Source organism: Setaria italica, chromosome I (assembly GCF_000263155.2).
Source record: "Setaria italica strain Yugu1 chromosome I, Setaria_italica_v2.0, whole genome shotgun sequence".
NCBI lineage: Eukaryota > Viridiplantae > Streptophyta > Magnoliopsida > Poales > Poaceae > Setaria > Setaria italica.
The window spans coordinates 36,264,087-36,291,515 of record NC_028450.1 but is presented as its reverse complement, the minus strand read 5'-3'; the positions used below and the strand labels follow the sequence as shown (position 1 = coordinate 36,291,515).

Sequence of the window (27,429 nt, the reverse complement as noted above, 5' to 3'; positions counted from 1 at the left end):
GCCCAAAAAGGATTAATGCACAAACGGCCCATGGTTCATATTCCTTCCTCGAGCGAGGCCCAGGTTAGGCGGCCCGTGGGCGCGAAGCGGCGAGGGAAGAAGAATCCCTTCCTCCGCGAGCCGCGAGCCGTGGAGATCCGTCCCACTCCAACTCCTCCAGGCCATCCCCTCCGCCTCAGACCTCGGTGCAAACCTGCCGCGAAAATAGCAGCCGCCCGTTCGCTCTCCCCTCCTCCTCCCGCTATGAGCGACCCGCGGGGCGGCGGCGCCGATCCCAACCCCGACGGGGACGACCCGCACGACCTCCGTCTCGCCGAGGAGGCCAACGGCGACGAAGCGCGGCACACGTCCGATAAAGAGGCGGCTCCCGTGTCTGAAGAGACGGCCGCACGGGGTGGGGACACGACCCCGGACGCCGAACCGGAGAGCGATGACGGAGAGGGAGGAGTGGGCTCCCCGGATCAGGCGGAGCCCAATGCGGACGGGGAGCGCGCAGCGCCCGCGGCCGTGGCCGAGGAGCGGGAGGGGATCGTTGGCGGCGCGAAGGTGGAGACGAACGGCGAGGACGCCATCAGCCACGACGCCGACGGGGAGGAGGACGAGGATGACGATGGGGACGAGGAGGACGATGACGACGACGACGATTCCACCCCGGATGCGTCGCCGAGGGCCGAGGTGAAGGTGGAGGGCGAGAGCTCCACCGGGATGGCCCAGAGTGGCGCCAGCCACCGCGCGGAGCCGGAGCCGGACCCCTTCCTCGACGGCGACGACTCTGGGACGGAGGAGGAGCAGGCCGCGTTCATGGCGGAGCTGGAACGCTTCCATAGGGAGCACAGCCTCGAGTTCAAGCCGCCCAAGTTCTACGGCAAGGGCCTCAACTGCCTCAAGTACGCAACCTTCTATTCCTCTCGCTCTCTGAGCTACGCCAGTACCATCTCTTGTCGTCTAAATGTGCTTGCCGTCTGTACGCTCTGTTGGAATCCAGGTTATGGAGGCAGGTCGCCCACCTCGGTGGCCACGAGCAGGTACGGCTGATTTTTCCTTATCAGGTGCTTGATGCTGTAGATACCACGGAGTGAAATTTTCTGTAGTACCAAAGACATCCATCCTCCAGCCATTGAAATCACGAGCTAGTAAAATACTGATGATCTCTAATGAATGATGTTTCAGTTATTTTCATGATTGGCCGCAGAGCACTTTGTTTTCCTTCATGTCATAATTTGGTTTTCCTCCTTGAATCTGGACATTTGTTTCATTTGAATTTTGCTTATTCAGGTAACGATTTGTAAACTATGGCGTCAAGTTGGAGAGACTTTCAGGCCGCCGAAGTAAGGGTCTCTTTTCAGAATACATGTTAAATGCGACATGACAGAGGATTCTTTTTATGCCATGTAATTACTTTTGGGTCACATTCTTTTCCAGGACGTGCACTACTGTTTCTTGGTCGTTTCGAATTTTCTACGAGAAGGTGATGCGTTTGCTGCAGGATTTTTTTTCAAAAGTATTTTGTTATTGTTCTAGGAAGGTCTTTGTTTACTTTGTCCTTGTAGTGTAGCTGAGGAGCATTTTATCCTTCGACAGAACTTTAGGCACTCTCAACCTTACATCAGTTAACTCGCAGAACAAAAATTTACACCATTCAGACTTAGTTTGGTTTGTATATAAATATAAATTGTTTCTGGACTTTGGAGTCGAGAGTAGCCTAGCAAATACAAATATGGAGCTAGAGGTCTTGCATTTGTTAGTGAATTAATTTTAACCTTGAAGTGTCACATATTTTTTTATTCATTTGTGAGATGATGATACTTTATGCTGTTAATAGTTTAGATCCAAACAAATAATTTTTTTTTCTTTTCTTGTTGTGTGGGAACAAATATGACGGCTGTTTGACATGCTTCGATGCAAGCGCTACTTCTTTTACTCCTTTAAATCCTTCACGTCCTTAATGCTTTAGATGCTAGATTTTTTATTGAACATGTTAATAATCATTGCTCTAAGGTCTAAGCTCATGTGTTTTCATGTTGTATTTATTCATTGGTTTCCTTGGTCTGTTAACTGATCAATTTAGGCACTTCTTGAATACGAAAAATACAAAGTTCGGACTGGTCAGCTTCAAATACCACCTCCTGGTTTACCACAGCCTAGTGGTACTGACCGCGAGGTAAACCTTTTCCTTTTTCAAGAATTAATTAATAGGGCAGTTTTAACTTATGTAATATTTTTTTATTACTTTCTAGTTAGCACCTAGCAGATATCTATATGTTGTTCAATATAGATATTCATTTTTCATTATATGTGTAGAACTAGTACTTCAGTATCATTGAAGCTTAAGGTCATACTCAATCTAGATAGACCTAGCAAATTTAGTTGCTGGCTAGCTGCCTTGTTTCTAGCAGGAAACCTGGTGTCAGTTATTAATCTGGATTTTATTGTAATCCAAGGTTCCCATCAATATGTGTGAAACTGTGGAAAGTATTTTGTTGTTGGAAGGTGAAAGCGGCTGTATTTAGTTTGTTTTGACAAGTTCCATGATGGTTTTATAGGTGGTTGTGAATCAATCATCTTCCGCCAGAGTTAGAAGGGATGCTGCAACGCGTGCTATGCAAGGTTGGCATGCTCACCGCCTCCTTGCGAATGGCACTTATGGAGATAACATTTTGAAGGTAATGGAACCTTTATGTCATTCATTTTTTATTTGCTTACTATTTTCATTTAAAAATGTTAATCTTTCTACAGGATAAAGATTCAATGCCACTTTCAAGTCGTGATAAAAACCTAAAAGGCTTTGGTATGATTCACGATTTTTCACTTGCTACTGTGCACTATACTATTTTTTTTTCACATGTATTCTTCATTATATGTTTATTAGGGGTGCTCAAGAGAAAGAAAGCATCTAGTCCAGAGTATGCTCTCAAGTCGTCCCGCACGAAAGTAAATAAGTCACAGTAAGGCTTCCTGTCCAGTCATTTGGTTAACTTTAAGTATTGGTAGACAATATGTTAGATGAAGAGGGCATTGCTGTCGAACATGCTACTATGCAATTAACAGAAGATATCCTAAATCTTGTAGCATCATTTAGTGTAACTGAGCTCGTCAGGAAGAAGTTTTGTCCATTCAGATGTTGTATGGCAGTATCTTTGGTATGATGATTCCTATTCTTACATGCATTGAAATGCTTAATTTCAGGGAAGATTCTATGGTCATTGACGTTGGAGAACCAGCCGACTGGGTGAAGATCAATGTGCGGCAGACTGTAAGTTCAATACGTTTGTTTTGTTTAATCACATGGTGCACAGCATTATGGATATATTTTGGAGTCAGCCTGAACCATGAAATAATTGCATATAAGGTAGTTTTGCTAGTGAACTTCTGCTGAGTTCTGAACTGAAAATACGGCATTTGGTTGTTGCTTTCCTGCAGAAAGATTGCTTTGAAGTCTATGCGCTAGTTCCTGGACTTCTACGTGAGGAGGTGAGGAATTATGCTGCCATTCGTGTTGAGAGCATCACTTTGAATCTTTTCATTGACCTACAATAAATCCTTCCAGATATATGGCAAATAACCAGAAGGAATTTGCCTTATGAATGAGATCATGCCACAGGGGAAATTGCTAACTTTTTGTTCTAATGGTATCAGGTGCATGTTCAGTCAGATCCTGCTGGACGTCTGGTTATCACGGGTGATCCAGAGCAGCCTGATAATCCTTGGGGGATCACTCCGTTTAAGAAGGTAATGACTTTGCTCTGAGCACTAACACAGGCACCTTTGGCAATTCAGTTTAAAAGGAAGTGACTTTTCTGTCGCAGGTGGTTAACTTGCCATCTAGAATTGATCCCCACCAAACATCAGCTGTTGTCACGCTTCATGGTCAGCTATTCGTGCGTGCACCATTTGGGCATGCTGATATGTAGATATGGTATCATGTTTACTTCAGTTCCCTTCCGACTGCAGTACCTCTTCGCCAGTGATATTCCTTGATATTTCTAGGTCCGTGATTTGTGTTCTTTCAGCCATTGATTGCTTCAAAACTCATCTTGTTTTGTTTGATTCCAAGTATCCTGTTTATTGTGCAGGGTTTATAGCAGTTTCTGCTGAGGAAATAGGATCTCATTTGAGCAGATACATGATGTCAAGCTGACATAGTAGAACCTCTGCAGTTGGAGGCCGGTGTTGATTTGTTATCATCTTGTTTATTATTACAGTGGTAGTCATAAAACTAGCTGGTTCATGCATGTATTTTAATTTTATGGTGAGATTTTTTTTCCAGAGAGAGAGGAGAAATACAGTAGCGGTAGGGGGCTAAGTTAACATTATAGCTACTTGTTATTCTTTATTATTTTCCTCATATATTATAAATGCCTTTCTGTGTCACCCCAAGGCGCAATAGAGCGGCACTCCGTATTTGTGTGCATAACGCCGCGTCGCAAGGCACTGGTTTATGATGAAGCTATTTGCCGGCTATATTTGGTTATAAAAGTCCCAACTGTCTTCACTGCCTTGATTGTATATTTGTATTGCGTCGCATCAGCTTTGGTTCGTTAAAGAGCTTATTTAGAAAACTGAATCCATTTGTTAATTGAAAAGCTTATTTGGAAGGCTCATTTCTATGGCTGCAACATGGTAATCGCGAACTGATCCTTGTCTTATGTCTGAGAGCGTAGCTCACCAAGCTACAGTGATAAAATGTTGAATTGAGCAAAATTCATCATGAGCCCACCCGGACCAGTGGTCCGGGAGCTCTCAGAGCCCATTTGACTACTCGCCGTAGTACGGAAAATCCGGTCGGTCCGATATCGGTCCTGTTTGTTTCCGCTCATAAGCGGCTTATCAGTAGAAATAAGTGAGAATTTCGTCAAACGCTTTGCTTATTTCTACCGATTTTCGTTTATATGGTAAGTCGCTTTAAAAATTTGAACTATAAGAAGAAGCGAGAAAATCTTCGTTTAGATTATAATAGCGTGACTAAGAGAGCTCGGGACGACACCACCGGACACGAGGGCGAGGGTGCGAGGTGAGAGCGCATCGCATATTCGCCGCATTGGCCGATTGGCGTGGGCGAGGGATTGCAGGCAGGGGTCGCCTCCGGTATAAAAATCCTCCCGCTCCGCACCCACATCTGCCCCCATCACAGTGCGCCACCCTCACCACCACCGTCACCAACAAAGCCAATCGGACCGGACGCTGTACCGGCGACGAGGAGCAGCGCTCGCCGGCGATGGATTCGGACTACGGCGTGCCGCGCGAGCTCTCGGAGGTGCAGAAGAAGCGCGCCCTCTACCAGCCCGAGGTCCCCCCATGCCTGCAGGTCCGCTCCGCACCCCCCCATTGCAACTGATTCAATACATTGCGTGCGCCATTGCATTCCCTGCCGGCTCCTCGGCCCAGATCTGCTCACCGGCGGGTAGCGCGGCGCCAGATCCCGCGCTGCCTTGTTCGGTCGGCGCTGATGTTTACGGTTCACCGTTCACCTACTCCTGATTTGTTTTCGGGGGGTCAGGTCTTAGCGTGTGTCGCTGTCACAGATTGATGCGGCCGTCGCTTTCGTGGCGAGACTGGATCTGAGTCCTGGTGGACGTCACATGCGAAGTGCGGATTCTGTCCCCTACTCCCGTTCTGCAGATCGTTCTGCTTGCCTGATTTCTGATGGATTTTATACACCAGGATTTGAAAATAATAACGCTAGATTGCCTGACTAATGAGGGATTTTATACACCAGGATTTGAAAATAAGAACGCTAGATTTGCTGTTTTGATGTTGTCCTTGTGTTGTTAGTGCTGCAATTGGGAGTAAAATGATGTATTCGTCTGTAGCAATTATGGACCTATCTGCTTAGTTTTTATGGGTCATGGAATTGTTTATGTTTAATTTGACTAGATGATCCCTATCGAATATTCGAATAGACCTTTATCATGCTTAGGGGTACTTGCACTTTTTACATGTCCCTAGATGGTTTGAATTCTCAACAGCATTTTGGACGAATTTCTTGTGTGTTCTATTGTTAGTTAGCTCAATTCACACACTGATTCTATGCACTATATATAAATCAGGGCACTACTGTGAGGGTGGAGTACGGTGATGCTGCAATTGCTGCTGATCCTGCAGGCGCTCATGTGATCAGTCAGGCGTTCCCTCACACCTATGGGCAACCCCTTGCACATTTTCTCAGGAAGACGGCTGTTGTCCCTGATGCTAAGGTCATATCTGAGCACCCTGCAGTCAGGTATTACTCTATTGTCACGTTCCTCTCCATGAAAACCTATTTGCCTTGTAAAAGTTATCTTTCTGTCTTTTCTCTCACCACAAGCACAACAAAATCTAATCATTTTGTTCCATGTGCAGGGTTGGCATTGTCTTCTGTGGAAGGCAGTCCCCTGGAGGCCACAATGTCATTTGGGGACTCTATGAGGCTATCAAGGCCCACAACCAAAACAGCAAACTCATTGGTTTTCTTGGTGAGTAATTTGATATTTTGCATGCACTACCTAGGAGTATACGATCATCGGCTTTTTTATTCACTTGTTACTAGCAACTAGAGTTTCTGCTGATTAGCTCATGCTTGCATGTGAGCCCCACTAGCGCATTAGTGTGGTTGAATTTTCCTGGCAATTGCTGATGTTTTTGCTTATATTAATTACTTTGTACGGTAGTTACATTTCATTGTTTGCACTAGATTTGCAGATGATTAGCTCAACACTAATGTATCGTAATGAGGTTTTGTTATAAATGCAATTATGTTTGAAGGTCTTGGACCAAACTTGGGTTCATTTCATCCAAACTACTTAAAGTCTGTAGCCCAAAACGAAATAAATTAGTATACACAACAAAATACCAACTTAGACCCCAGTATTTCTTGCCCTTGCTTCCTGTTGTCTGCCAGAGCTAACATTTAGATGCATGCTCGACATGAACTGAAATTCTGTAAACATTTAATTTTAACATCTCTCTTTTTATGTTGAAACAGGTGGATCTGATGGTCTGCTAGCACAGAAAACCTTGGAGATCACCGATGAAGTTCTTTCTTCATACAAAAACCAAGGCGGTTATGACATGCTTGGTCGAACAAAGGATCAGATTAGAACAACTGAGCAGGTCAAAGGTGCAATGGCTAGTTGCCAAGCATTGAAGTTAGATGCTCTGGTAATCATTGGAGGTATGCAATAAATCCACAAAGATTTTTTAGTACACTGTACTTTTGTCTCACAAACTTAAATATTTTCAACTTATGAAGGTGTCACATCCAATACTGATGCTGCTCAGCTTGCTGAAACTTTTGCTGAGGCAAAGTGTGCAACAAAGGTATATTGAAAGATTTTCTTTTATATCATCACCTTTTCTGGATCCATCTTTCTAGAACTCTAGTGCAGGTGATTATTCCCTGTATGCGGATTAACTGACACCATCAATTTTTAACAGGTTGTTGGTGTTCCTGTAACTTTGAATGGAGACCTTAAGAACCAGTTTGTTGAGACTACTGTTGGCTTTGACACTATATGCAAGGTAGGAATTACTGAATTCACATCACTATGCATTTTGTTTATGCCTTTATGGCACTTCAATTATTTCTATAGTTTGTATGATGTTATGGTGGATTATGGCCTTATGGGCAATTAATTTCAATTTTGAGGTCATCTTTGACTTTGTCCTTGATATATATGTTACTGCATTTGGTAATAAGTTCATTTTGTTGTCATGTTCCTCCATATAATATTTAATATATTATTTCGAAATTGTAATGGCCCCTTCAACTTCTTTGTTGTTCTATCAGGTGAACTCTCAACTTATCAGCAATATGTGCACTGATGCTCTGTCTGCTGAGAAGGTAATTTAACACATGATAGATAGCATTGCAGGCTTCTGTCTTGCACCTTGTTCATTCTGATATATTCCTGGCCAAATTCTACGATTTACCTATGGCTCATTCCTTTTTCTTTAGGCAATCCATACATTAGAAGTAGTTAGCGTTAACGGAAAGGAAACAAATGAAGTTCTGCTTAATGCTGTTAAGTCTGAGTACAGAAAGAATTATTAAAAGTGGAATAGGATAGGCACTATTGTTGGTTCACCCCTTATTTTAGCGATTGAGCCTGCATGTCAGGTCCCACATGTGAGATATGCTGTATACACAGACTTGACATAGGTTTTCAAGGATGCAATCATGCAATGCTAGCTGAGCATCCAGCACTGCATCACTAGTGTCTGTAAATGCTATGTGATGTATGTATTTGAATTACTGAATCCTATTCCTGATCTTTTCTTGTGTCTGTAAATGACAGTATTACTACTTTATTCGCTTGATGGGACGGAAGGCTTCTCATGTGGCATTGGAGTGTAGTCTTCAATCACATCCGAACATGGTTTGTATTTGCTTTCTGCCCGTACCTGCCTATTGACCTGTGTCGCAAAATGTGCTTATGTTCTTTTGAACTTGTATCTATGCACAGGTTATCCTTGGTGAGGAGGTGGCTGCATCCAAACTTACAATTTTTGATATTACAAAGCAGATATGTGATGCAGTTCAGGCGAGGGCAGAGAAAGGTAGGTCTCTATCTCTTGTTTATGAGATGGTGAGACATCATGTAGCATTATGATCTTTTAAATGACAATCTGTTGATGTTCCCCTCATACGTTTTGCAGACAAGAATCATGGGGTGGTTCTTATTCCAGAGGGCCTTGTGGAGAGTATTCCTGAACTATATGCTTTGCTTCAGGTACATTTGCTTGTGTCTTCTGGCAAACCAACAGCAACAAAATCCCAAGGAAGTTAGGGTAGGCTAGTCTTATGGCAACCCATTTACAATTTTTCTGACTGAAGCTACTTGTTTGTAGGAAATTCATGGCCTTCACGGTAAGGGTGTTTCCGCTGAGAACATCTCTTCTCAGCTTTCACCTTGGGCATCTGCACTATTTGAGTTTTTGCCCCCCTTTATTGGGAAGCAGGTATGTATTGATTTATTAATGCTAGCATATGCATAGTTTACATCAGATTTCAGTTGCTACAACATCATCGTTTCTCTGATGCAGCTACTTCTCCATCCTGAATCTGATGATTCAGCTCAACTTTCTCAGGTACAGTAGAACATGGAACCTGTAATTGTCCATCTGTTTAAATTATTGCTTCTGGTTGGTCTCAGCTTGTTTTTCTGTGCAGATTGAGACTGAAAAGCTTCTAGCCCAATTAGTGGAGACTGAGATGAACAGGCGCTTGGTATGCTTCTTTGAACTTTCTTGTAGCTTCCAGTTTAATTGAGAGGCATATATGCATGTCTTTTGATGGAGCTAGCAAATGGTGTTTTATCAGAGCGCCAGTTGATAATGTTGACCACTTTTGCAGAAGGAAGGCACTTACAAAGGAAAGAAGTTTAATGCAATCTGTCACTTTTTTGGCTACCAAGCTAGGGGTGCACTGCCTTCAAAATTCGACTGCGATTATGCCTATGCAAGTCCCTGCTCAGTTCATTTTTTAATAAAGTTAATTGCCTGGTGGTGATTAATCATGTATGTTGTTGGTTTCAGGTTTTGGGGCATGTGTGCTACCACATCATAGCTGCTGGTTTGAACGGTTACATGGCTACAGTGACAAATCTGAAGAGTCCAGTGAACAAATGGCGATGTGGTGCGGCTCCTATTTCGGTAAGATCTGTGTTAATATGACTATAATTTAGGATAAGTATGACAGTAGCACCTAAACCATGTCTGTATCCCTGCAGGCTATGATGACTGTGAAGCAGTGGTCACGTGGCCCTTCTGCTGCTCAAATTGGCAAGCCTGCTGTTCATATGGCTAGTGTTGACTTGAAAGGAAAAGCATACGAGTAAGTTTGTGAAATGCCTTGTGCTAATGAATACACGCACCATTTGGGCACCTGCCACAGCTTATCTGAAAGTATCTTGTGGCGATGGCCTTTGATCTCAACTACACTTGTATTTTGCAGGCTGTTGAGACAGAACTCTTCAAGCTTTTTGTTGGAAGACATCTACAGAAACCCAGGCCCACTCCAATTTGAAGGACCAGGTGCTGATTCAAAGCCTATTTCGTTGTGTGTTGAGGACCAAGACTACATGGGCCGGATAAAGAAATTGCAGGAATACTTAGAGAAGGTAATTTAATGCTCCTGATTTTTTTTGTCCATAACCACAGAGCCTCATATGTAACAAGCTTTGCCTTGTTTGTGTCTAATTCTTTTTGCTACACGCCATGCAGGTGAAAAGCATTGTGAAGCCTGGATGCTCACAGGATGTTCTTAAAGCTGCCCTGAGTGCCATGTCTTCTGTGACGGAGACACTGAACATCATGACTTCATCGTCCACTGGCCAGGCACCACTCTGAGTTAAACAAAACCATTTGGTGTGGGATTCACATTTTCCATGGTCGACTGTCACTGTTGGGGTTAGAAACAGCGGCCCTGCTATCCCACGGGCTATTCTGTTGTAGCTTTTGGGGAGTTCAATCAGTTTTGACTAAAGTAGTTCCGAGGGTTTGTTGTTTGATTGAGCTTGCACTGGAATAATTTTTCAAACAGGCTGATTATGTTGCGACCACTTAATAAACTAAATTTTGTGGCAACTGTTTCTGTGGTGTAATTAGTTGAGAAAATGTCAAATTTGGAGGGCCAACGATTTTTGCTTGAGGTTTGCTCGATGCTGACTAACGCCTTGCCTAGTTACTGAAGGGTTGAGAAGCTGATGGCCTGGCGAACAGACGTTCTGTTTTGACTTCAGAAGTAGCAGAAAATATTCTGTTTCTGTGGGACTCGAATGATTTGTCTCACTGTTTGGCGATATAAGATGGGGCACGACAAACCTATCTTAGCTTGGACCCTGATGTTGTCTGCTTGCTGGAGCAGTGCACCCACGCTGAGATGAAGCGCGCAAGCAGTGCCCCCGCCGCAGCGTGTCCTGGCGCTCGGTGATCTGAAGGAGCTCACGAGTCACGACCGGCGGACAAAATAGGCCGAATGGGACGGGCACGGATTAGGCCCATTCGAGCCAGCGGGCCACAGGAATGGTCAATTCTAATGACTTTCCCCGTCTGACTGAGAAAATCTGAACTTCTGAAGCGTGCTGGACATCTGGACGCTAGGCAATCCGCTATGCTAACTTGAGGCATCTGGAATCTTGTCGGTGAAGGCCTCGCTTTTTCCTCGTCCTTTCTGGATGATTTATTTTGAAAAACTTGTGGATGAAATTTCAGCAGGTAACCTTTTAACAGTACCAACCTTGTGTTATTTTGGTGATGAAGGATCCTTCTGTGGTTCTGCCTCCGTTGACACAAATTTCTCTGAACCGAACCTCTGCAATTTGCAGCTAGTAGTCCTTACGAAACCACAATGTTGTCATGCATCACGTCACTGTTCACGAAACCACAATTGAATTTGGCGAGCGATCGTTTTCTGGGGATCCAAGTGATAGAGTCGTGTAGCGCTGCCGATAAGGATGACAGCAATGGATGTTCAACATCTCTTGCCAACTCTCTTATTGGTCTCCTCTTTGAACATCTCAACCTGTGGAAATTGTAGTTGTCACAGAATAACGTCGTTTGTCGCTCGCGCTGGTTCTTCACTTCACCACGGTTTTTATCACTAGCTGCGACTAGCATACAATCCAGTCCCGGGCTCCCGGTCCGGCACGCAAAATTTCTACGCCTTGCCATCGCGGTCGCTAGTTCTCACTTCTCAGCCTGCTCGTGCTGCCGCAGTTGTGAGAGTGTCCGCGCTTGTGCTGCGTGAGTGAGCGTTCGGTCGCTCGCTCGTGGCCCGCGTGACGACCGACAGCTCCGACGCGACTGGAGCTCCATCATTCTCCACTGTGAGATCGGGTGCTTGCTGCCATCCCAACCGGAGGTGTTTGTGAGGAGGGGGTTAAAATTTAGTCCCAGTCACATCGAATGTTTGGACACTAATTAGGAGTATTAAATCTAGACTAATTACAAAATTAATTACACAACCTCTAGGCTAAATCGCGAGACGAATCTATTAAACATAATTAGTCCATGATTTGACAATATGGTGCTACATTAACCATTCGTCTCGCGATTTAGCCTAGGAGTTCTGCAATTAGTTTTGTAATTAGTTTATGTTTAGTTCTCCTAATTAGTATCCGAATATCCGATATGACAGGGCTAAAGTTTAGCCCTGATATCCAAACGCTCCCGAAGACTTTCCCCGGCAAATCTGCGATGCGTCCCGCTCACATGCTTCATTCATTCCATTCGTTGTCATGTTGTTCTGGCGACGACGATACCAACCTCGCTGAAATGCAAAAATCCGTCGCGCTCTCGCGATGGCATCGAGCATCGGATCGACAGAGACAAGTTTCGCCCATGCCGGAAACACCGAGACGCGACGGCCACGCGCGAGGATCCACGACTTTCCCCGTGATCCCCGTGCGCGGGGGCCGGACCTGTTCGGCTCGTCAGCTAACGGTCTCAGATCAGATCGGCCGCTCACCACACCAACCGCAGGCAGCGAGAGACTGCGAGACCGCTGCGCTGGCAGGACCGCAGGAGGAGCCACCGCGGAGAGGGAGGAAAAGAAATCCCGGGGAAACACGTCGGAACCAACCACAACGCAGTCGGGCGCGAGCGAGGGAGGGAGGCGGACCACGCTAGAACCCTCTCTACGCCACCACCAGCAGCACAGCACCCCCTCTTCTCCGTCTCGCTGCCCACTCGAGCTCGACGCCTCGGGGCTCCCGCCGGCGGGCGGCCCGATCGATGGGGGCGGGCACCACCACCAATGGCCTGCCCAACGGCGCGGCGGCCAAGGGGGAGCGGGCAGGGGACGGGACCGCGGTGTTCCGGGGCACGGCGTACGCGCCGCTGCGGACCACGGTGGCGCTCGCACTCTGGCTCGGGGCCATCCACTTCAACGTCTTCCTCGTCCTCGCCTCGCTCTTCCTCTTCCCGCGCCGCGTCGCCGCCCTGTAAGCCGCCCCTCCTCTCCCTCCTTCGACCGTGTGCCCACGTCAATCGACGCTAGCTCTTCATCCTTGTTGCGCTTGTGGTGCTGCAGGGTGCTGGCCACGCAGCTCTTCTTCATGTTCGTGCCCGTCAATGATAAGAGCAGATTGGGCCGCAAGATCGCCAGGTTCTCCCCCGCCTCTAGTTGACTAATTCGCTTCCTGTAGTATATTCTATTCCCCCTGGATTGCTGAATCTCACATTCGGGTGACGCGCGCCGCATCTGCAGGTTCATAAGCAGGTACGTGATTGGGTATTTTCCCGTCACTTTGCATTTGGAGGACTACGACGCCTTCGATCCCAGCAGAGCTTACGGTGAGCTCATGTTGACAATTTTCTTTCCGTTTCCGGATGGTCGAATCCTCGTACCGGCCTTTCAGTATATTCCTAAAGCCTTATAAGAAAGAAAAGCGAAAAGTTGGGTGTCTCTAGCACAGCCAATGGATTGGTGAATCGCTGTTGTGTGTTTTCAGTGTTCGGCTATGAGCCTCATTCTGTTTTGCCCATCGCTGTCGGGATCCTCGGGGACCTTGTTGGATTCATGCCGCTACCGAAGATGAAGATTCTTGCAAGCAGTGCGGTGAGATTCCACCAATGTTAGCTTGCAAGAAGTCATTTTCAGTGTCTTTCTGAATTCGATTACTTATGATCAAGTAGTACCTCTGTTCTCACCTGGTAGTTTGGTTAGTTTAGGTGTTCTATACCCCGTTCCTTAGGCAAATATGGACGTGGTTGGGGTTGGCTCCTGCATCAAGGAAGAGTTTCTACTCCTGCCTTGGAGCTGGTTATAGCTGTATCATAGTGCCCGGAGGTGTGCAGGAAATACTTCATATGGATCATGATTCAGAGGTTTACTTTCCATTCCTATTGTATTTTTATTAGTATTTGCATTCTATCTTTTATTCTGGTTTCACTACTTAGTGCCAAATGAAAACATATCTTATTAACTGAATAACAAATTATCCTTGCAATTGGCAGGTTGCTTTTCTTAAATCAAGAAAAGGTTTTGTTAAGATAGCTATTGAGATGGGTTGCCCTGTAGTCCCTGTTTTTGCTTTCGGACAGGTAACAGCATTTCCTTAAACTTGTGATATGCAGTATTGCAATATATTTACTCTGAAATTCAGTCTCCAAAGCCAAAGCAAGCAGCTAATGAAAAATGAATTCTTAAAAACTTAAGAGGCTAACCTTAAAATGTCCATTTCGATATTCATTGCTCCTTTCAGTAATTCAGAAATTCAATTTTTGCTCATGATTCTATTTCCTGTTCTTGGGCCAGAGTTACGTATACAAATGGTGGAGACCAAGTGGCAAATTAATTGTCAAGATTGCTAGAGCAATCAAATTTTCTCCAATTATCTTCTGGGGAAAATTGGGGTAATTCACTGCATTATATCTCTCTTTGTGTTTCCTCCTGCATATTTGATTCATGTAGCTGTAATAGATTTTCTGTTTAATCGTTGCACTGGTATTCAAGAGTTTTAAGAGTACTGTGTAATATAATGCAGAACTCCCATACCTTTTGCTACACCAATGCATGTGGTTGTTGGAAGGCCAATTGAAGTTGTAAAGAACCCTCAGCCTACCACCGATGAGGTAAAGGAATCTTTTGAGCAACTTACCTAGGAAAACTTTTCAGGAAATGCTATACATAATTTAGACGTGGAGAACTTACTGAGAAAAAATAGTGAAGGTATTCTAAAGTGCATTTTGCTCTGGTTTTGACAGATCAATGAAGTCCACAAGCAATTTGTCGCTGCAATGCAAGAGCTATTCGAGAAATACAAGGCCAGAACTGGATACCCCGACCTTCAGTTAAGAGTTCTATGATGACATGCTGTTCCAACCAAAAGTTCTTACAAGCTGGGTTGAAGGGATAAAATCGCTATGCAGGCCCATCAATTCAATTGCTCGTACCATTGGAGCTGTGTAATGTTTCAACTGAAGAAGATCTCTCAATCAGAATCCAGTAGCATCAAATGTACTACAAGTTAGTAGCAGCAGCTTGGCTGGATGTCCGTGTGATGTGCTCCTAACATCTTTTGGTGCCCTCGAGGCTCCGATGCAAATATATGCATTGGTTTGCATTTGTTTACTAACAGAAAAAACCTATAGCAGATTTAGGTTCATTGACCTTGGAGCCTGTACGAGAAACTTAAAGCTTTCGTATGGCATGCCGCTTCAGATTGGAGCAGCACAACAGACCTGAATAACGCTTTGTACACGAAAGGCTTCAGTACACGAACCCTGCTGCATTGATATTAGCAGTTTACTATTGCTTAATCAAAAGGAATAAGAGAGTACACATTAACACTTTAGCACACATCAATTGCGCCAACATCATGGGACTATCATCCGATGGCTTTATTTTGGAAGTACGAGAAGGGGAGCTCTGTACTCGAACCACCAAGCACAGAGCACTACATAACTAAACCACACCTCCTGACCTTTTGGGACATGCAACACTAGAAATTCGGTACAGACGAACGAGCATCACTGACTACAAGTTGGGTAAACAAGCGGAGCGGAGAGAGGCCTCAGGAAAGCACCACAACTAGGTCCTCCAGAGTTAGCTCCAAAGTCTGGTGAATGCAGACAACACGATGATGGCTGCAGACTGGTGCGGGACTAGATACACTTCTTGGGCAAGGGCACGGTGACTTGGGACATGATAAGACCACACACAAACCTGATGATTATTTCAGATGAACAATCATCTGAAGGCCAAGATGGCTAATCCCCAATGGATTAATCCATCTTACAGATGCTGGACTCCATTCCAGCATTCTCTATGTCTTCATGAAACGTCAGATACAGGATCAACAAGGCTGCATCTGTTGCTTCATGCTCCATCACGATCAGACACATTGGGACATAGGATTTAAACCGAGCGAAACTGCAAGAGCAACCGTTGCTCTTGGACCATTTGCCCCATCCACAGGGACAACCTCATGATTTCCAGGTACATCTGTTGACCATGATAACGACAACCTGCATGATATTTCATCACAAACACGACCCATCAGTACTAGTCAAATGCAGGAAAGGGAAGTCTGGAAATAGAATGACAATTGACAAAAATAAAAAAGGGCACAAATCTTGGTAAAAGATCGGTAGTCCAGATGAAAAAAATTCCATTATTGTAGCAACAGATTTTTCATAAAGAAACCGGTTTGTTAAGCTTCAATTAGCTCCACACTATCCATGGAGTAATTAAGATAGTTCTCAGTAAATAAATTATACATAAGCAATGGACTATATCTACAGGAGCTAGGAGAGATGGGTAGCATTCTCGAACTCTAGTTCCTTTCCATCATCTAACTCCGAGTTAAAGACTTTCCTTATTTCCATAATCATGATAATGGAAATGGGATGTAACCTCATCTTAAAAAAACACGGATACAAAGAATGGATTTTCTATCAAATTGATTTGGATAAGCAGCCCACATCTTGATTTCTTGCTAATAAACTTTTTTCTGTTTTCTTTTCTTTTGGGGGAATCCCATCCAACTTTTCATTGAAAACAAAACAAACATATCCTAAGGAAGACTTAGCTTGGCATTTTACCGGATTACAGAGTACAGCAATGAGCATACAAGGGAAAACATGCAAAATAACGTCTATGTATGACACCTCTGGTAAATTACAACTAACAGGGAACCGCATGGCCCATTTTGATACTATATGCAGTTAAGGATAAGAAAACAGATAACAAGGTTGGTACCTTATGAATGCAAGGATGAGTTCTTGCCAGGTAAGAGCATATGCTGCGAATACAGCAACACTGCTCTTTTTAGTCCTGCTGCAATCTAAGGGTACCTGCCAGGAACAATAAAAAATAATCCCAGTTGTTGCGTCTGTTGCCTCATTGTCAAAAGCCAAAGAAGATGGTAACAGTGCAAACAAAGCAAACCTCAAGGTACAAATGCTTGGGTGCACAGTTCAGCTTGCTCTTTGGTCAGAACCACTAGCTTGTGTAAACTGAGGTGAGTGGGCTGGAATCATTAGTTGTGGGTGTGCAGGAATAGGTGCTGCTGCAAAAGCCAATTAATGCAGGATTATTCACAAACGGAGAATGGAAAACCAGAAAACATTAAGAAACATATACAATTTTGTTTGTTTTAGCATGATGATTCCAGTATAAGAGAAATGGATATCTTGCTTGCTGAATTATATCTCTACAGAATCATTGTCTCATTCCAATTAAATAAACAAGCACTACACTACAGGTACAGGTGAACTTAAGTCCAAGGGGTGGTTTAAAAAAACCTGATGTCATTGGTAAAGAACCAATTCTACACCTAGGGATGCAAAACAATGATCTTCCTATGTCAAGCATGTTCCTATGCTTTTGACCTTTTTGGACCTTATGAATTTAGCTTGAAAACTGTTAAGTAAAAATTTAACAATATCATTTATCAAGTAACTACAAGGTCCAGAAAGATTGAAAGCAAAGAAGCATGTTAAGAAAACTGTTCAGAAAAGAATTCAGCCTTATTTGTCATGTAATTAATTCAGTCAAAGAAAGAATTTGTAGAACAATTACAAAATAAATGTTTCTAAAAAAGTTTACGACCATAAAATGACAGAATGTAGACAGGTCAGCTATCTTCTTGGTCCAAATATGTACTCAAGGTAACAAGAAATATGATGGCTAGCATGAGCATGTGATGTTGCGTACAAACTTAACACTATCAAGGATGCACACAGGTAACATAAGCTTTTTAAGAGGTGCCCAAGCATATCATATTTTATAAGACACAAAGCCTATGATACTGCAGCACGGAATGAAGGAGAGCACATTACCTACTAAAAAGGGAGTCTGAATGGAAGGCCGAGCTGTTGGTGATGCATTGCTGAAGTTCGATCCAGTGAGCTGCACATATTGATTGCCAGGCATGTTGTAACCATGAACCGACAAATAGCCATTGCCCCCACCAGAAATGGACGGGCTCAACTGGCTAAATGGTTGGTTGGTTGCATTTGCTGCAGCTGAGACTCCATAAATCGGAATATATTGCTGACCGGTGTATGGGTTTAATGTACCCTATACAAAGAATAAGAGAACATGTGTGAGAATAGGCAATGGTCTGTGAAACTCTTATGCTCCGCAAGAGCGTTAAAAACTGGTAACTTTTCACACTTCAACCTGTGGATAGATGTATTCGGTCCCATATGAAGTGTAACTGCAAAAGGAAGAAAACAAAAAACTGAATGCACTTCTATTGGCTTTCAAACAGTCATTGTGTTCCATGAACATAGATGGATGAGATTATTTTATCATTTCAAAGGGGAGATACCATGCGCACAAGCTAAGTAGATACACTGTATATCATGCATACAATCCAAAAGGAAGTGCAGGCCATTTTAGCATTTTGTTACAATGAATGCTACATTAGAAAGCTTAATGAGTATCTTACCTGTACTGGGGAACTGGGAAACCTTGGTAGTACCCAAGTGGAAGTGGTCGGTGCTGGCCATAACCCCCTAAATAAAAGCCCCTTGGAACTGAGACACCAAAATAGGACCCAGCTGATCTCGGCCGCCCTATAAAAAATATTGCATACTGTCATTACCAAAGTTGAAATACATATAAACATGGTCACCTCAAGAAGAGTGAATGAGTGACTCTGTTAATTGGTTAATGTGCAACTACAAGGAAATAATTGTACTCATGACATGCCCCTGAGAATAAGCATATTGTAAGAAGTAGCTAAATACATGAACACCAGTCAACAGGTGTAGGCACTTCTGCTAACAAGTACTACTTTCTGCTTGATATATAATGTGATGGCAGTAAGCAAGGTGAGAAGGCTTAGCTCTTTCCCTTCCATAATTGTCTTGCTTAAAATGGACAATTGCAGTGAATCAACTCAGTTCATTTAAAAAAAGTAACAGCACTTCTACACCAGTAATCCAGTGTATTCAACTTGCCAGCTTTGAATACTTTTGACATGGTAATTACGAAATGTGCTTGCAAAAAAACAAGCAAAATGCAAAGCAGCAGTGAGTAGAAGAATACCAAGGGGCACGGGATGCTGGGCTCGACCAAGCGACGCCAGGTTACAATTAGCGCGCCTGCCGTCGATCACCGGCGTCGGGTCCTCGCAGGCCTTCCTCGCCGAATCGGGTTCACGGAATGTCACCTGCGGAGCAGGAGGAGAAAAAATCAACACAACTCCTCACGGTACCAGCAAAAACCAACACCCAGAAGCAAAAATTAACAGCGTAAAGGAGTGAGATCGAGGCACCGACGAATCCGTATCCCTTGGAGCGGCCAGAGTGGCGGTCGGTGATGACGACGGCCTCGAGGATGTCCCCGAAGCGCTCGTAAAAGCGGCGGAGCCTGTCGCTGTTGGTCTCCCAGGCGAGCCCGCCGACGAAGACCTTGGTGTGGGTGGTGTCCGCGAAGGACGAGGGCGAGGCGAGCGGGTGCAGCCCCGAGCTGGAGCTCGACGCCGACGCCGACCCGGACGCCGACCCCGCGTGCTGCTGCTGCTGCTGCAGAGCCATCATGAGCGGATCGGAAGGCTTGGGAGCGGAGGAATCGGAGGGAATCTTCTCCGCCGCGACCCCCGCCTCCTCCTCCCTGCGGCGCGAGGGGATTGGGGGTGCGGGGGGAAGGCGCGAGCGGGGTGAATCGGCGGGTGGGAGGTGTGGGAAAAGGTGGACGACGAGGCGGCGGCGGCGGCGGCGAGGGGAAAGGGGATTGCGATTGGGGCCCGGGGTTTTCGCGTTCCGCTGGCGCGCTGGTCTGCTATGCTACGGGAACCCAGCTCATTTTTGGCTGCCGGGACCGGGCGGGCGGCATTATTTTCTGCGGAACGACGACATGATCTTTCAAACGCATCGCGCGGTTGTAGCAAAAGCATTCAAAAGGGCTGAATTTGAATCACAGTGGGCACGCAAGAAGTGCGCATGTCCTGTTCAGTGCTCTATTTCAATCAATTGTGATGGAGCTACAGTTACTTCAATTATGTTTAGCTTGGCTAGGCAAATTAGCTCATTTGACCTAATCCGCACTTGCTTTTTATGTAATTTGATTCTACTAAGACCGGAGGAGAATTACATGTTGATTGCTCGTTCATAGTTCGTACTAGTGAGACCGAACGACTAGGTTAGGTTACCTCGCCCCATAAGGCAAGTTTTTTTTGGAAGGTCCAAACGCAACACATGTCTAGGTGACACTAGAATGGTTCTGAAAAATCATTGTTAGCTGGAATCAGACTTCTACCAGATAATTATTCTTGCTAAGCACGCTCACTATTATCCTTAAATATATGTGTTTCATCTAGGCCACTCCCACTGAGAGTTCCGTTCTTAATTAGTTGCATGTCATCTAAGATTTTCTTATGATGTGAAGAATTAAAGAACAGAGAGAAATGAGCAATTAGTTATAGTAGTTTCCAATTTATGATGGATCATAAGTTTAACGTCATAGGATCCTATGAAATAACAAGATAAAATAATGCATTGATCAAGTCTAATGATGATTTTATCGCTATCTTACCAGCACGATACTCTCTTGGAATCAACAACATAATATCTTCTCTTGGGATTAGCCGTATGCCATTGCAACTCTTTACCATGAATCACCTTTCGATGTAAAAATAAGAACACGTGATTCGGATAGCGGTATGGTGTCTCCAATATAACATTTTGACTTGTAATTTTTTAAGAAAAAATATCATTTTGAATAGAGGAAGTTATGTATTAGAGAGAAAAATCAATAATCTAGCAACATCGATCAACCATGTACTGTCAATTTATATAACTTTCATACTTCGATTAGTTAAATTAAAGAACTCTAATCAACTCGAATTCTAAAACCAACCTGAAACTGAGAGAGAGTGTATTACCATAGAATATCAATATGCAAAGGGAAATCGAGTCAGTTATTTTCCGCTTTTTAATAACAGATGAAACTCGATTGCTTGTTTCTAACGAGTGAACTACCAAGTACCAACCATATGAAACTACCAAAAATAAAGGCTGGAGACCAGCAATGGTAACCCAACAACGATGAGAACAGTCATGCGTCTTGCGTCACGCGTACCAGACGGCCGGGCCCCACCCCAACAGCAACAGGTGTCATGTACGCTGGTCGCCGCACCCGCTGCACCCGCGCGCGACGCCTCGTGTAGCCCCATGGCCATGAAGGCGAGACCCAAACGACAAGTCTGACCAAACCTCCCCCGCCCTCTGCTTGCGAGGAAAGAAAGGAAACAGCCGGCTTCCCCGCGGCGGCGGCGCAGGCCCCGTGCCCGCCCCCCTGTCCGCTCGTTGCCCCTCACGCCGAACATCTGAGCCCCGCGTTCCGTGCACGCACACCAAGTTCAAGAACCCCGCGGCCCCCTCGCGAGTCCTCGTCCGTCCGATCCACACCCCGCCCCCCACATCAACGGAGCCGGGCACACCCACCGCAGGCCGCAGCGCCGGCCCCGCACCAGCAAGCAGCGCGCGCGATCGCACGCGACCCTTCCGGCTCGCACTCGTAACCCCCCACCCCCCTCCTCTTCCTCCGACCACCGCGGCGCCGGTGGCCGGATAAGCTAGACCGCCCGGATGGAAGTGCGACGGTTCGTGGGCCGCATCGCGGCGGCGCGGAGGGCGCTCGCGGCGGGGGGCTCGCTGCCCGTCCCGGTGCTGCGGATCACCAACGGCCTGGCGATGATCTCGCTCGTGCTCTCCTCCTGCGACCTGCTCCGCCTCTGCAGCGACAGGGACCGCCCGCTCCGCTTCCCGCTCGGCGGCCGCGAGTTCGCCACCGTGCTCTGCCAGCTCGCCTCCGTCGTGTACCTCCTCAGCCTCTTCGGCGGCCCCTCCTCCTGGCAGCCCAAGGCCCCCGCCAGCGACGACGAGGGGGGCGGCTCCCCACGCCGGGAGCGCGCCGCCGCCACCGACACGCCCGCGCCAATGCATGCCGGCGTGGAGGGCGGGGACGATGAGATCGTCGCCGCCGTGGTGTCCGGGGCGCTGCCGTCGCACCACCTGGAGTCTCGGCTCGGGGACTGCCGCCGCGCGGCCAGGCTGCGGCGGGAGGCGCTCCGGCGGATCACGGGGCGGGGCGTCGAGGGGCTCCCGCTCGACGGGATGGACTACCAGGCCATCCTCGGGCAATGCTGCGAGATGCCCGTCGGGTACGTGCAGGTGCCGGTAGGGGTCGCCGGCCCGCTGCTCCTGGACGGGCGCCAGTACCACGTCCCCATGGCTACCACCGAGGGATGTCTGGTTGCCAGCGTCAACCGCGGGTGCAGGGCCATCGCGGCGTCCGGTGGCGCCGTCAGCGTGCTGCTCCGGGATGCCATGTCTCGCGCGCCCGTCGTCAAGCTGCCATCCGCCAAGAGGGCAGCGGAGCTCAAGTCGTTCGTCGAGGCAGCTGCCAATTTTGAGACACTAGCTTCTGTCTTCAATAGGTAGGCGGTCTTCTCCATATTAGTTATATGTAGATTCTCGTGCTTACTTAAAATGTATACGAAATTGCTTGGCTATTTATATACATGAAGCCTGTGATTAGTGATACTATGATAGTTAAAAAGGTCTTCTTTTGGTGCATCTCTAAGTTTCTTGTGCTGTTTGAGTAGTTCTGATGTTGATGTCCAGAATTTGCATGGCCGCATTAGTATTTTAAGGTCAGGTGATTCCCCACAGAAGCAAGTGTCCTTTTCTTATTTGGTTGATGATAGGATGGAGTCCACAGCTTATTAGCTATGCACTGGGGCAACAGCGGGTTCCTACTATTGTGGTATCAACAGCATTATGGTTCCTTATTTTCCGGGATTCGTTATCGGTTACATGCGAATGATGCCAGTTTATGCTTTCTGAAATGTTGTCCTTGAATTGTCATGTTGCGTTCACCCAATCGCAGGATATTTGCGAATGGTGGAAATTTATACTTTCTGAAGTGTTGACCTTGAATTGTCGTGTTGCGGTCGTCGAAACCATAGGGAATGCCAATGGTTTGTCGGTCACGCTGTTTGAACTCATGGCATGTGAGCTCAATGTCATATGGTTCCGTTACTAACTAGTAACTGTCAGCATATCTTCTTAGAACGGCATTTGATCCTAGTAACCGGTTCCGTTCCTTCCTAGCCCTAAATTACTATTGGTTTCAGCAAATTATAAATTATCTTTGGACATTTGTCGTATTATGTTGTTCGAAAGCGCTGGTTAATTGCTAGTTCATGTCACTAGTAACTTTTGATGCTGTTGTTTTGTACACTGGAGGAGCTTTAGGTTATTTTTGGTTTACATTAGTCCATAACTCAGGTTTCCTTATATATGTTGTGGTTCTGTGTTGTTCCAAAATTGAGATCTATGGAGGTTATTTTCTCGATTTTTTTCTTCAAAATTATGGCCATGTGACATCCTATGTACATATTGTACATTAATATTTGTTGCTTGGATAAGCATTCATGGGTAATCTGGTGTTTCTATAACATTTAGTGATTGGCATATCAGGAATGTTGTGTTTTGGTATTTAAATTGCTGCATCTTTAATTAAGAATGAATCTCATTCTTTTTATTGTTCTTCCTCACATTGCTTTATGCCAAATATGTAATTTCATTGCTAAATTTTTTTTTTGTTGACCCATTATCTTTTCCTCCACTTCTCTATATAGACCTTTTTACTTCAGTTTTTCAAAGTTAGTTAAATGGGCGCATGTTCATCTTGTTTGAAGCATAGGTAGTACTGGCTGTTTATTCATCTTATATGCTTATTTTCATTAATGTTGTAGGATGCTGCACAATTTTTCACTCTTGAGGTATATATTGAAACGGTGCATTGCAGGTTTGCACCTTTTGAGGTCGCAGGCAATTTTTATCAATCAAGCTGTGCACTTGAGACTTAGTAATGTTATAATATCATCTGTGGTCGTAGAAGATGACGGGCAACCTGTTTGCATTTGCGCGGTTGTTCCTATGACATTTGCTGATTTAGTACTTCCTTTAGAAGACTGTTTTTTTTATGAAGCCTAGCTGCTGAGATTTCCACTGTTAGGAGTTTTTCATATGTTATCATACTATTTTCATATCATACTTTCAATTCTGCATGAATCATATGCATGGTTGTATGAGGGACACGTCCCTTCGACAATTATTCAAAAGGAAAAGGGGGATAATTATTTTCTTGTTTAATTGTGCACTCTTGTTTAGTTGTTTGCATCTTTCCAATATTGATGTGTCCCATTGCTTCCCAATACATTTAATATAAAATATACTATCTTTATCAGATAGAGGTGACATCCAAATTATTTGATGTCCACAGGTCTAGCAGATTTGGGAGGCTTCAGGGTATTCGGTGTGCACTAGGTGGTAGGAACCTTTACATTAGGTTCACTTGTAGTACTGGAGATGCTATGGGAATGAATATGGTGTCAAAAGGTGTTGAGAATGTTTTGGGCTACCTGCAGAATGATTTCCCCGACATGAATCTCATCAGCTTATCTGGTTCGATTCTTACCTTCTGTTATGGCAAAGAAAAGCTAATTTTGCACTCTTTTCAGTAAAGCTAGCATATCATTTTATCAGACAACTAAACACAATGTCAGTTTGAACTCCTAAGTAATGTTACATATGAATTGCTGAAGGAAGTGTTTCATCGATGAGTGGAAAATACATATTTTTTTGTTGGTTGGTTATGTGCCAGTGTCACCTAAGAACGGAAAGTATATTTCACCAGATTGTTTGAAGCTTTCATTTTGCTGTCGCTCTCTGGAGCTCAAGAGTATAATACAAACTGCTCTTCTCACGAGGCAGTAGTGAGTGTGCTAGTTTGCATCCGACTCGGAGCGAACTTGTTCTGAGGCTGAGCATACCACGTTTTCTTATTCATGCAGCTGTAACTTAAGGAGAGTATGTTTCTGTACCACATTGCTCTGAATACAAAATCTTCATCGTGCTATCTATATTTTCCTATCCACTCTCTAAAGCTCAATTGTAAATGACAAACTTCTTTGCTTATAGTAAAACAGTAGTGAGTTTACTAGTTTTCATCTGACATGGAACAAACAAGTTGTAATCATCTTGAGCTCATCAGCATTTTTTCCCCTGTCATGGTACGCACACTGACGATTTTTTTTTAAAAAAAAATACCAGGTAACTATTGTTCAGACAAAAAGCCCACAGCTGTCAACTGGATAGAAGGTCGTGGAAAATCTGTTGTTTGTGAGGCTACAATCAAAGGAGGGGTTGTGCAGAATGTTCTTAAGACCACTGTGCAAAAACTTATCGAGCTTAACATTATCAAAAATCTTGCTGGATCAGCTTTAGCAGGAGCTCTGGGAGGTTTCAATGCCCATGCAAGCAATATCGTAACTGCCCTATTCATTGCTACAGGACAGGATCCTGCACAAAATGTTGAAAGCTCACAATGCATTACCATGTTGGAGGCGGTGAATGATGGAGATGATCTTCACATCTCTGTGACCATGCCTTCCATTGAGGTACTATGATTTAGTATGTGCTGTGTGTTAGGTTATAGCACAATCTACATTAGTATAAAGTTTCATTAGGATTACGAAATCATTGTTTGTCTTGATAATCATTCCATGTTAATAGGGTTCACACTTTTCTCAGGTAGGTACTATTGGGGGTGGCACTTGTCTTGCCTCACAGGCCGCTTGTCTGAACCTGCTTGGTGTGAGGGGTCCGAATCGTGACTCACCCGGGGCAAATGCTAAGGTTCTGGCTACCATTGTCGCGGGCAGCGTTCTCGCGGGCGAGCTCTCTCTTCTGGCGGCCCTTTCTGCTGGCCAGCTTGTCAAGAGCCACATGAAGTACAACCGATCAAGCAAAGGTGTTGCGAGTGCTGCTTCTTGAGCATATATAAAGCAGCTCTATTGGATCTTCCAATGCTCCAAGTGACATGTTTAGACAGCAATCGCCCATGTGAGATCGTCGAAAAGCAAATCAGATAAGTTGAGATCGATTGTACAGAGGGCTGATAAGCGAGCAGGTCCTAACAGCAAGCGAAACCTGTTCCGACTGTTCTGTTAACATTATGTTGAAGAAAGCACCTGACAGATTATGCAGCTTCTGACTGTAACTTTTGTTTGTAATCGTTCAAACATTTAGCTCCTTTTTCTCTTTTCTTTGGATAGCGGAAGATCAGATTAATTCTCTGTTCCTTTTTGTGCAGTATAGTAATTTGCCTGTTATGTTTACAGCGTGAGAATTGTTGTGTTGTGCATTCTCTGCTCGATATCTGCCTTTTTGCTTACACCCCCGATTCTCAAGCTTCCAGACGCTGGTTTCCTGAAATGGTTGTTCTACCTGTTGTTTTACATGTTGATGTTAGTGGGGCGCTAATGGAGTTAAAGGTTCAAATCAGAAGTGCCTCCTGTTGCCACTTGCGAGAAACGGATTTCAATAGGGGAAATTAAACATGGTCCAATTCATTCAGCTCACAGAATTCAAGCCGAACATATATTCCGATACTTGCTGTCGTCGTCAACAAATATACTCCCCCACTTCTCAGTGCCCATGTTCCTTCTCAAGCAGCACAAAGAGCAAGTTGAGCGATTCTTCTGCTTCTTTTCCTTTCCTTTAGAAAAGAAAAAACAAAGATAAAGCGACCAGGAGTGCACGTAACTTCAAGAGACGCCGAAAGGTGGAATAAATCGAGCCAGTCAGGCTCAATCAGATCCATCTGCAAGCAAGAATTTCCATGCCGTTCCTCCAGAAGCAACTATGCTCATCACCACACCCTTCCAAAGCTCGAATCGCATAACGGCCCATGTGGACTCAATCGGGCCTTTTTCCTTGCATGACACCAAAAGGAGCTCGCAGCGCTCTAATTGGCAAAGTGCAGCCCAACAAAGCTAGCCCCCACCGTTCACAATTTCTTTTGTTCCACACCAAACTGCGCTCGTATTTCGCCGTCAGAATCATTTCATCTCCAGTTGCAACTGTTTGTGCGAATGCGACAGCCGAACGTTCAGCGCCCCAAACTACTATAGGATGGATCAGGCATCATCAGACGAGCAGAGCGGCGGCAAGGAAAAACAGCCGTCACTTGACGCGACGGGGCGCGAGCGACCGCGGGCGGGCGCGCCTCCTCCCGGCACCGTCACGTGGCCGCGCGGCCCGCCTCGGCTCTCGGCGCTGGCCCACGGCCCATGGCAGCATCATCAAAGATTCGACGCGACGTCTCCCGGGCATGGTGCCAGTGCAGCGGTTTGCGGGGGCCGCTTCCCACGTGTGCGCGCGGCCCCTCCGCACGGCCCGCTCGCCTTCCCACGTGGCCGCCGCGGGCCCCACCCTGGCCTGCATGCCGCATCGGCGCATCGCAAGCGAGCGCGAGCTGGTGGTGCAACCGGCTGCTACTCCCCCGGTCGACACGTGTCTTCCTTGGCTTCGCCTTAACAGCGTGGCGCATAATTGCATGTTCTTTTTCCCTTTTATCATCTGCTGGACTTTCTTTGGCGGGGCATCCTCAGCTAGATTAGCTACTCCAATGTGTTATGCATA

The 27,429-nt window shown here is 45.4% G+C and overlaps 5 protein-coding genes across 6 annotated transcripts; 4 read left to right on the top strand and 1 right to left on the bottom strand.

Moving 5' to 3' along the window:
- The first annotated feature begins 146 nt into the window (after nt 1–146).
- LOC101779773 (AT-rich interactive domain-containing protein 5) lies at nt 147–4,377 on the top strand. The gene is made up of 13 exons (XM_004953623.2): nt 147–887; nt 986–1,025; nt 1,276–1,328; nt 1,423–1,468; nt 2,069–2,161; nt 2,544–2,663; nt 2,737–2,788; nt 2,870–2,945; nt 3,187–3,253; nt 3,421–3,471; nt 3,637–3,729; nt 3,807–3,987; nt 4,074–4,377. Exons 1-12 carry the CDS (start codon nt 244–246, stop codon nt 3,909–3,911), a joined length of 1,440 nt encoding a protein of 479 aa, XP_004953680.1. The 5' UTR covers nt 147–243; the 3' UTR covers nt 3,912–3,987; nt 4,074–4,377.
- A 627-nt stretch (nt 4,378–5,004) lies between these two features.
- LOC101779385 (pyrophosphate--fructose 6-phosphate 1-phosphotransferase subunit alpha) lies at nt 5,005–10,613 on the top strand. The gene is made up of 18 exons (XM_004953621.3): nt 5,005–5,305; nt 6,048–6,220; nt 6,340–6,452; nt 6,962–7,150; nt 7,229–7,296; nt 7,414–7,497; nt 7,766–7,819; nt 8,274–8,354; nt 8,442–8,535; nt 8,635–8,708; nt 8,827–8,937; nt 9,022–9,066; nt 9,149–9,205; nt 9,332–9,436; nt 9,514–9,630; nt 9,708–9,811; nt 9,932–10,097; nt 10,201–10,613. The coding sequence occupies exons 1-18, from the start codon at nt 5,216–5,218 to the stop codon at nt 10,324–10,326; spliced, it is 1,851 nt and encodes a 616-aa protein (XP_004953678.1). The 5' UTR covers nt 5,005–5,215; the 3' UTR covers nt 10,327–10,613.
- Nucleotides 10,614–12,427: 1,814 nt separating this feature from the next.
- LOC101778980 (diacylglycerol O-acyltransferase 2D) lies at nt 12,428–15,268 on the top strand. The gene is made up of 9 exons (XM_004953620.4): nt 12,428–12,920; nt 13,010–13,084; nt 13,187–13,272; nt 13,431–13,537; nt 13,651–13,806; nt 13,936–14,022; nt 14,237–14,334; nt 14,466–14,553; nt 14,686–15,268. Exons 1-9 carry the CDS (start codon nt 12,712–12,714, stop codon nt 14,785–14,787), a joined length of 1,008 nt encoding a protein of 335 aa, XP_004953677.1. The 5' UTR covers nt 12,428–12,711; the 3' UTR covers nt 14,788–15,268.
- On the bottom strand, nt 15,195–19,751 carry LOC101778297 (RNA-binding protein 24). 2 transcript variants are annotated; one of them, XM_004953618.3, is made up of 8 exons: nt 19,213–19,747; nt 18,980–19,103; nt 18,378–18,504; nt 18,107–18,143; nt 17,764–18,004; nt 16,871–16,991; nt 16,682–16,776; nt 15,195–15,948 (listed from the first exon to the last, which is right to left on the bottom strand). In XM_004953618.3, exons 1-6 carry the CDS (start codon nt 19,471–19,473, stop codon nt 16,900–16,902), a joined length of 882 nt encoding a protein of 293 aa, XP_004953675.1. In that variant the 5' UTR covers nt 19,474–19,747; the 3' UTR covers nt 15,195–15,948; nt 16,682–16,776; nt 16,871–16,899. The 2 variants fall into 2 exon arrangements, with proteins under 2 accessions (XP_004953675.1, XP_004953676.1); XM_004953619.3 differs by having other exon boundaries at nt 15,265–15,948; nt 16,871–16,988; nt 19,213–19,751.
- A 1,770-nt stretch (nt 19,752–21,521) lies between these two features.
- LOC101777901 (3-hydroxy-3-methylglutaryl-coenzyme A reductase 1) lies at nt 21,522–26,105 on the top strand. Its single transcript, XM_004953617.3, has 4 exons — nt 21,522–22,373; nt 24,227–24,408; nt 25,057–25,403; nt 25,537–26,105. The coding sequence occupies exons 1-4, from the start codon at nt 21,523–21,525 to the stop codon at nt 25,777–25,779; spliced, it is 1,623 nt and encodes a 540-aa protein (XP_004953674.1). The 5' UTR covers nt 21,522; the 3' UTR covers nt 25,780–26,105.
- Nucleotides 26,106–27,429: the final 1,324 nt, after the last annotated feature.

Bases quoted from the DNA above. Each gene is read 5' to 3' on its own strand.
- LOC101779773 (XM_004953623.2), top strand. From the start codon at position 244: ATGAGCGACCCGCGGGGCGGCGGCGCCGATCCCAACCCCGACGGGGAC. The intron at 2,162-2,543 runs GTAAACCTTTTC...ATGGTTTTATAG, and splicing joins CTAGTGGTACTGACCGCGAG to GTGGTTGTGAATCAATCATC. The intron at 3,472-3,636 runs GTGAGGAATTAT...TAATGGTATCAG, and splicing joins CTGGACTTCTACGTGAGGAG to GTGCATGTTCAGTCAGATCC.
- LOC101778980 (XM_004953620.4), top strand. From the start codon at position 12,712: ATGGGGGCGGGCACCACCACCAATGGCCTGCCCAACGGCGCGGCGGCC. The intron at 13,085-13,186 runs GTTCTCCCCCGC...CCGCATCTGCAG, and splicing joins TTGGGCCGCAAGATCGCCAG to GTTCATAAGCAGGTACGTGA. The intron at 13,538-13,650 runs GTGAGATTCCAC...TGGTTAGTTTAG, and splicing joins AGATTCTTGCAAGCAGTGCG to GTGTTCTATACCCCGTTCCT.
- LOC101778297 (XM_004953618.3), bottom strand. From the start codon at position 19,473: ATGATGGCTCTGCAGCAGCAGCAGCAGCACGCGGGGTCGGCGTCCGGG. The intron at 19,104-19,212 runs GTCGGTGCCTCG...CCTGCTCCGCAG, and splicing joins GCTCCAAGGGATACGGATTC to GTGACATTCCGTGAACCCGA. The intron at 18,505-18,979 runs GTATTCTTCTAC...TATTTTTTATAG, and splicing joins CCAGCATCCCGTGCCCCTTG to GGCGGCCGAGATCAGCTGGG.
- LOC101777901 (XM_004953617.3), top strand. From the start codon at position 21,523: ATGGAAGTGCGACGGTTCGTGGGCCGCATCGCGGCGGCGCGGAGGGCG. The intron at 22,374-24,226 runs GTAGGCGGTCTT...TGATGTCCACAG, and splicing joins CTAGCTTCTGTCTTCAATAG to GTCTAGCAGATTTGGGAGGC. The intron at 25,404-25,536 runs GTACTATGATTT...CACTTTTCTCAG, and splicing joins TGACCATGCCTTCCATTGAG to GTAGGTACTATTGGGGGTGG.
- LOC101779385 (XM_004953621.3), top strand. From the start codon at position 5,216: ATGGATTCGGACTACGGCGTGCCGCGCGAGCTCTCGGAGGTGCAGAAG. The intron at 5,306-6,047 runs GTCCGCTCCGCA...TATATAAATCAG, and splicing joins AGGTCCCCCCATGCCTGCAG to GGCACTACTGTGAGGGTGGA. The intron at 7,297-7,413 runs GTATATTGAAAG...AATTTTTAACAG, and splicing joins AGGCAAAGTGTGCAACAAAG to GTTGTTGGTGTTCCTGTAAC.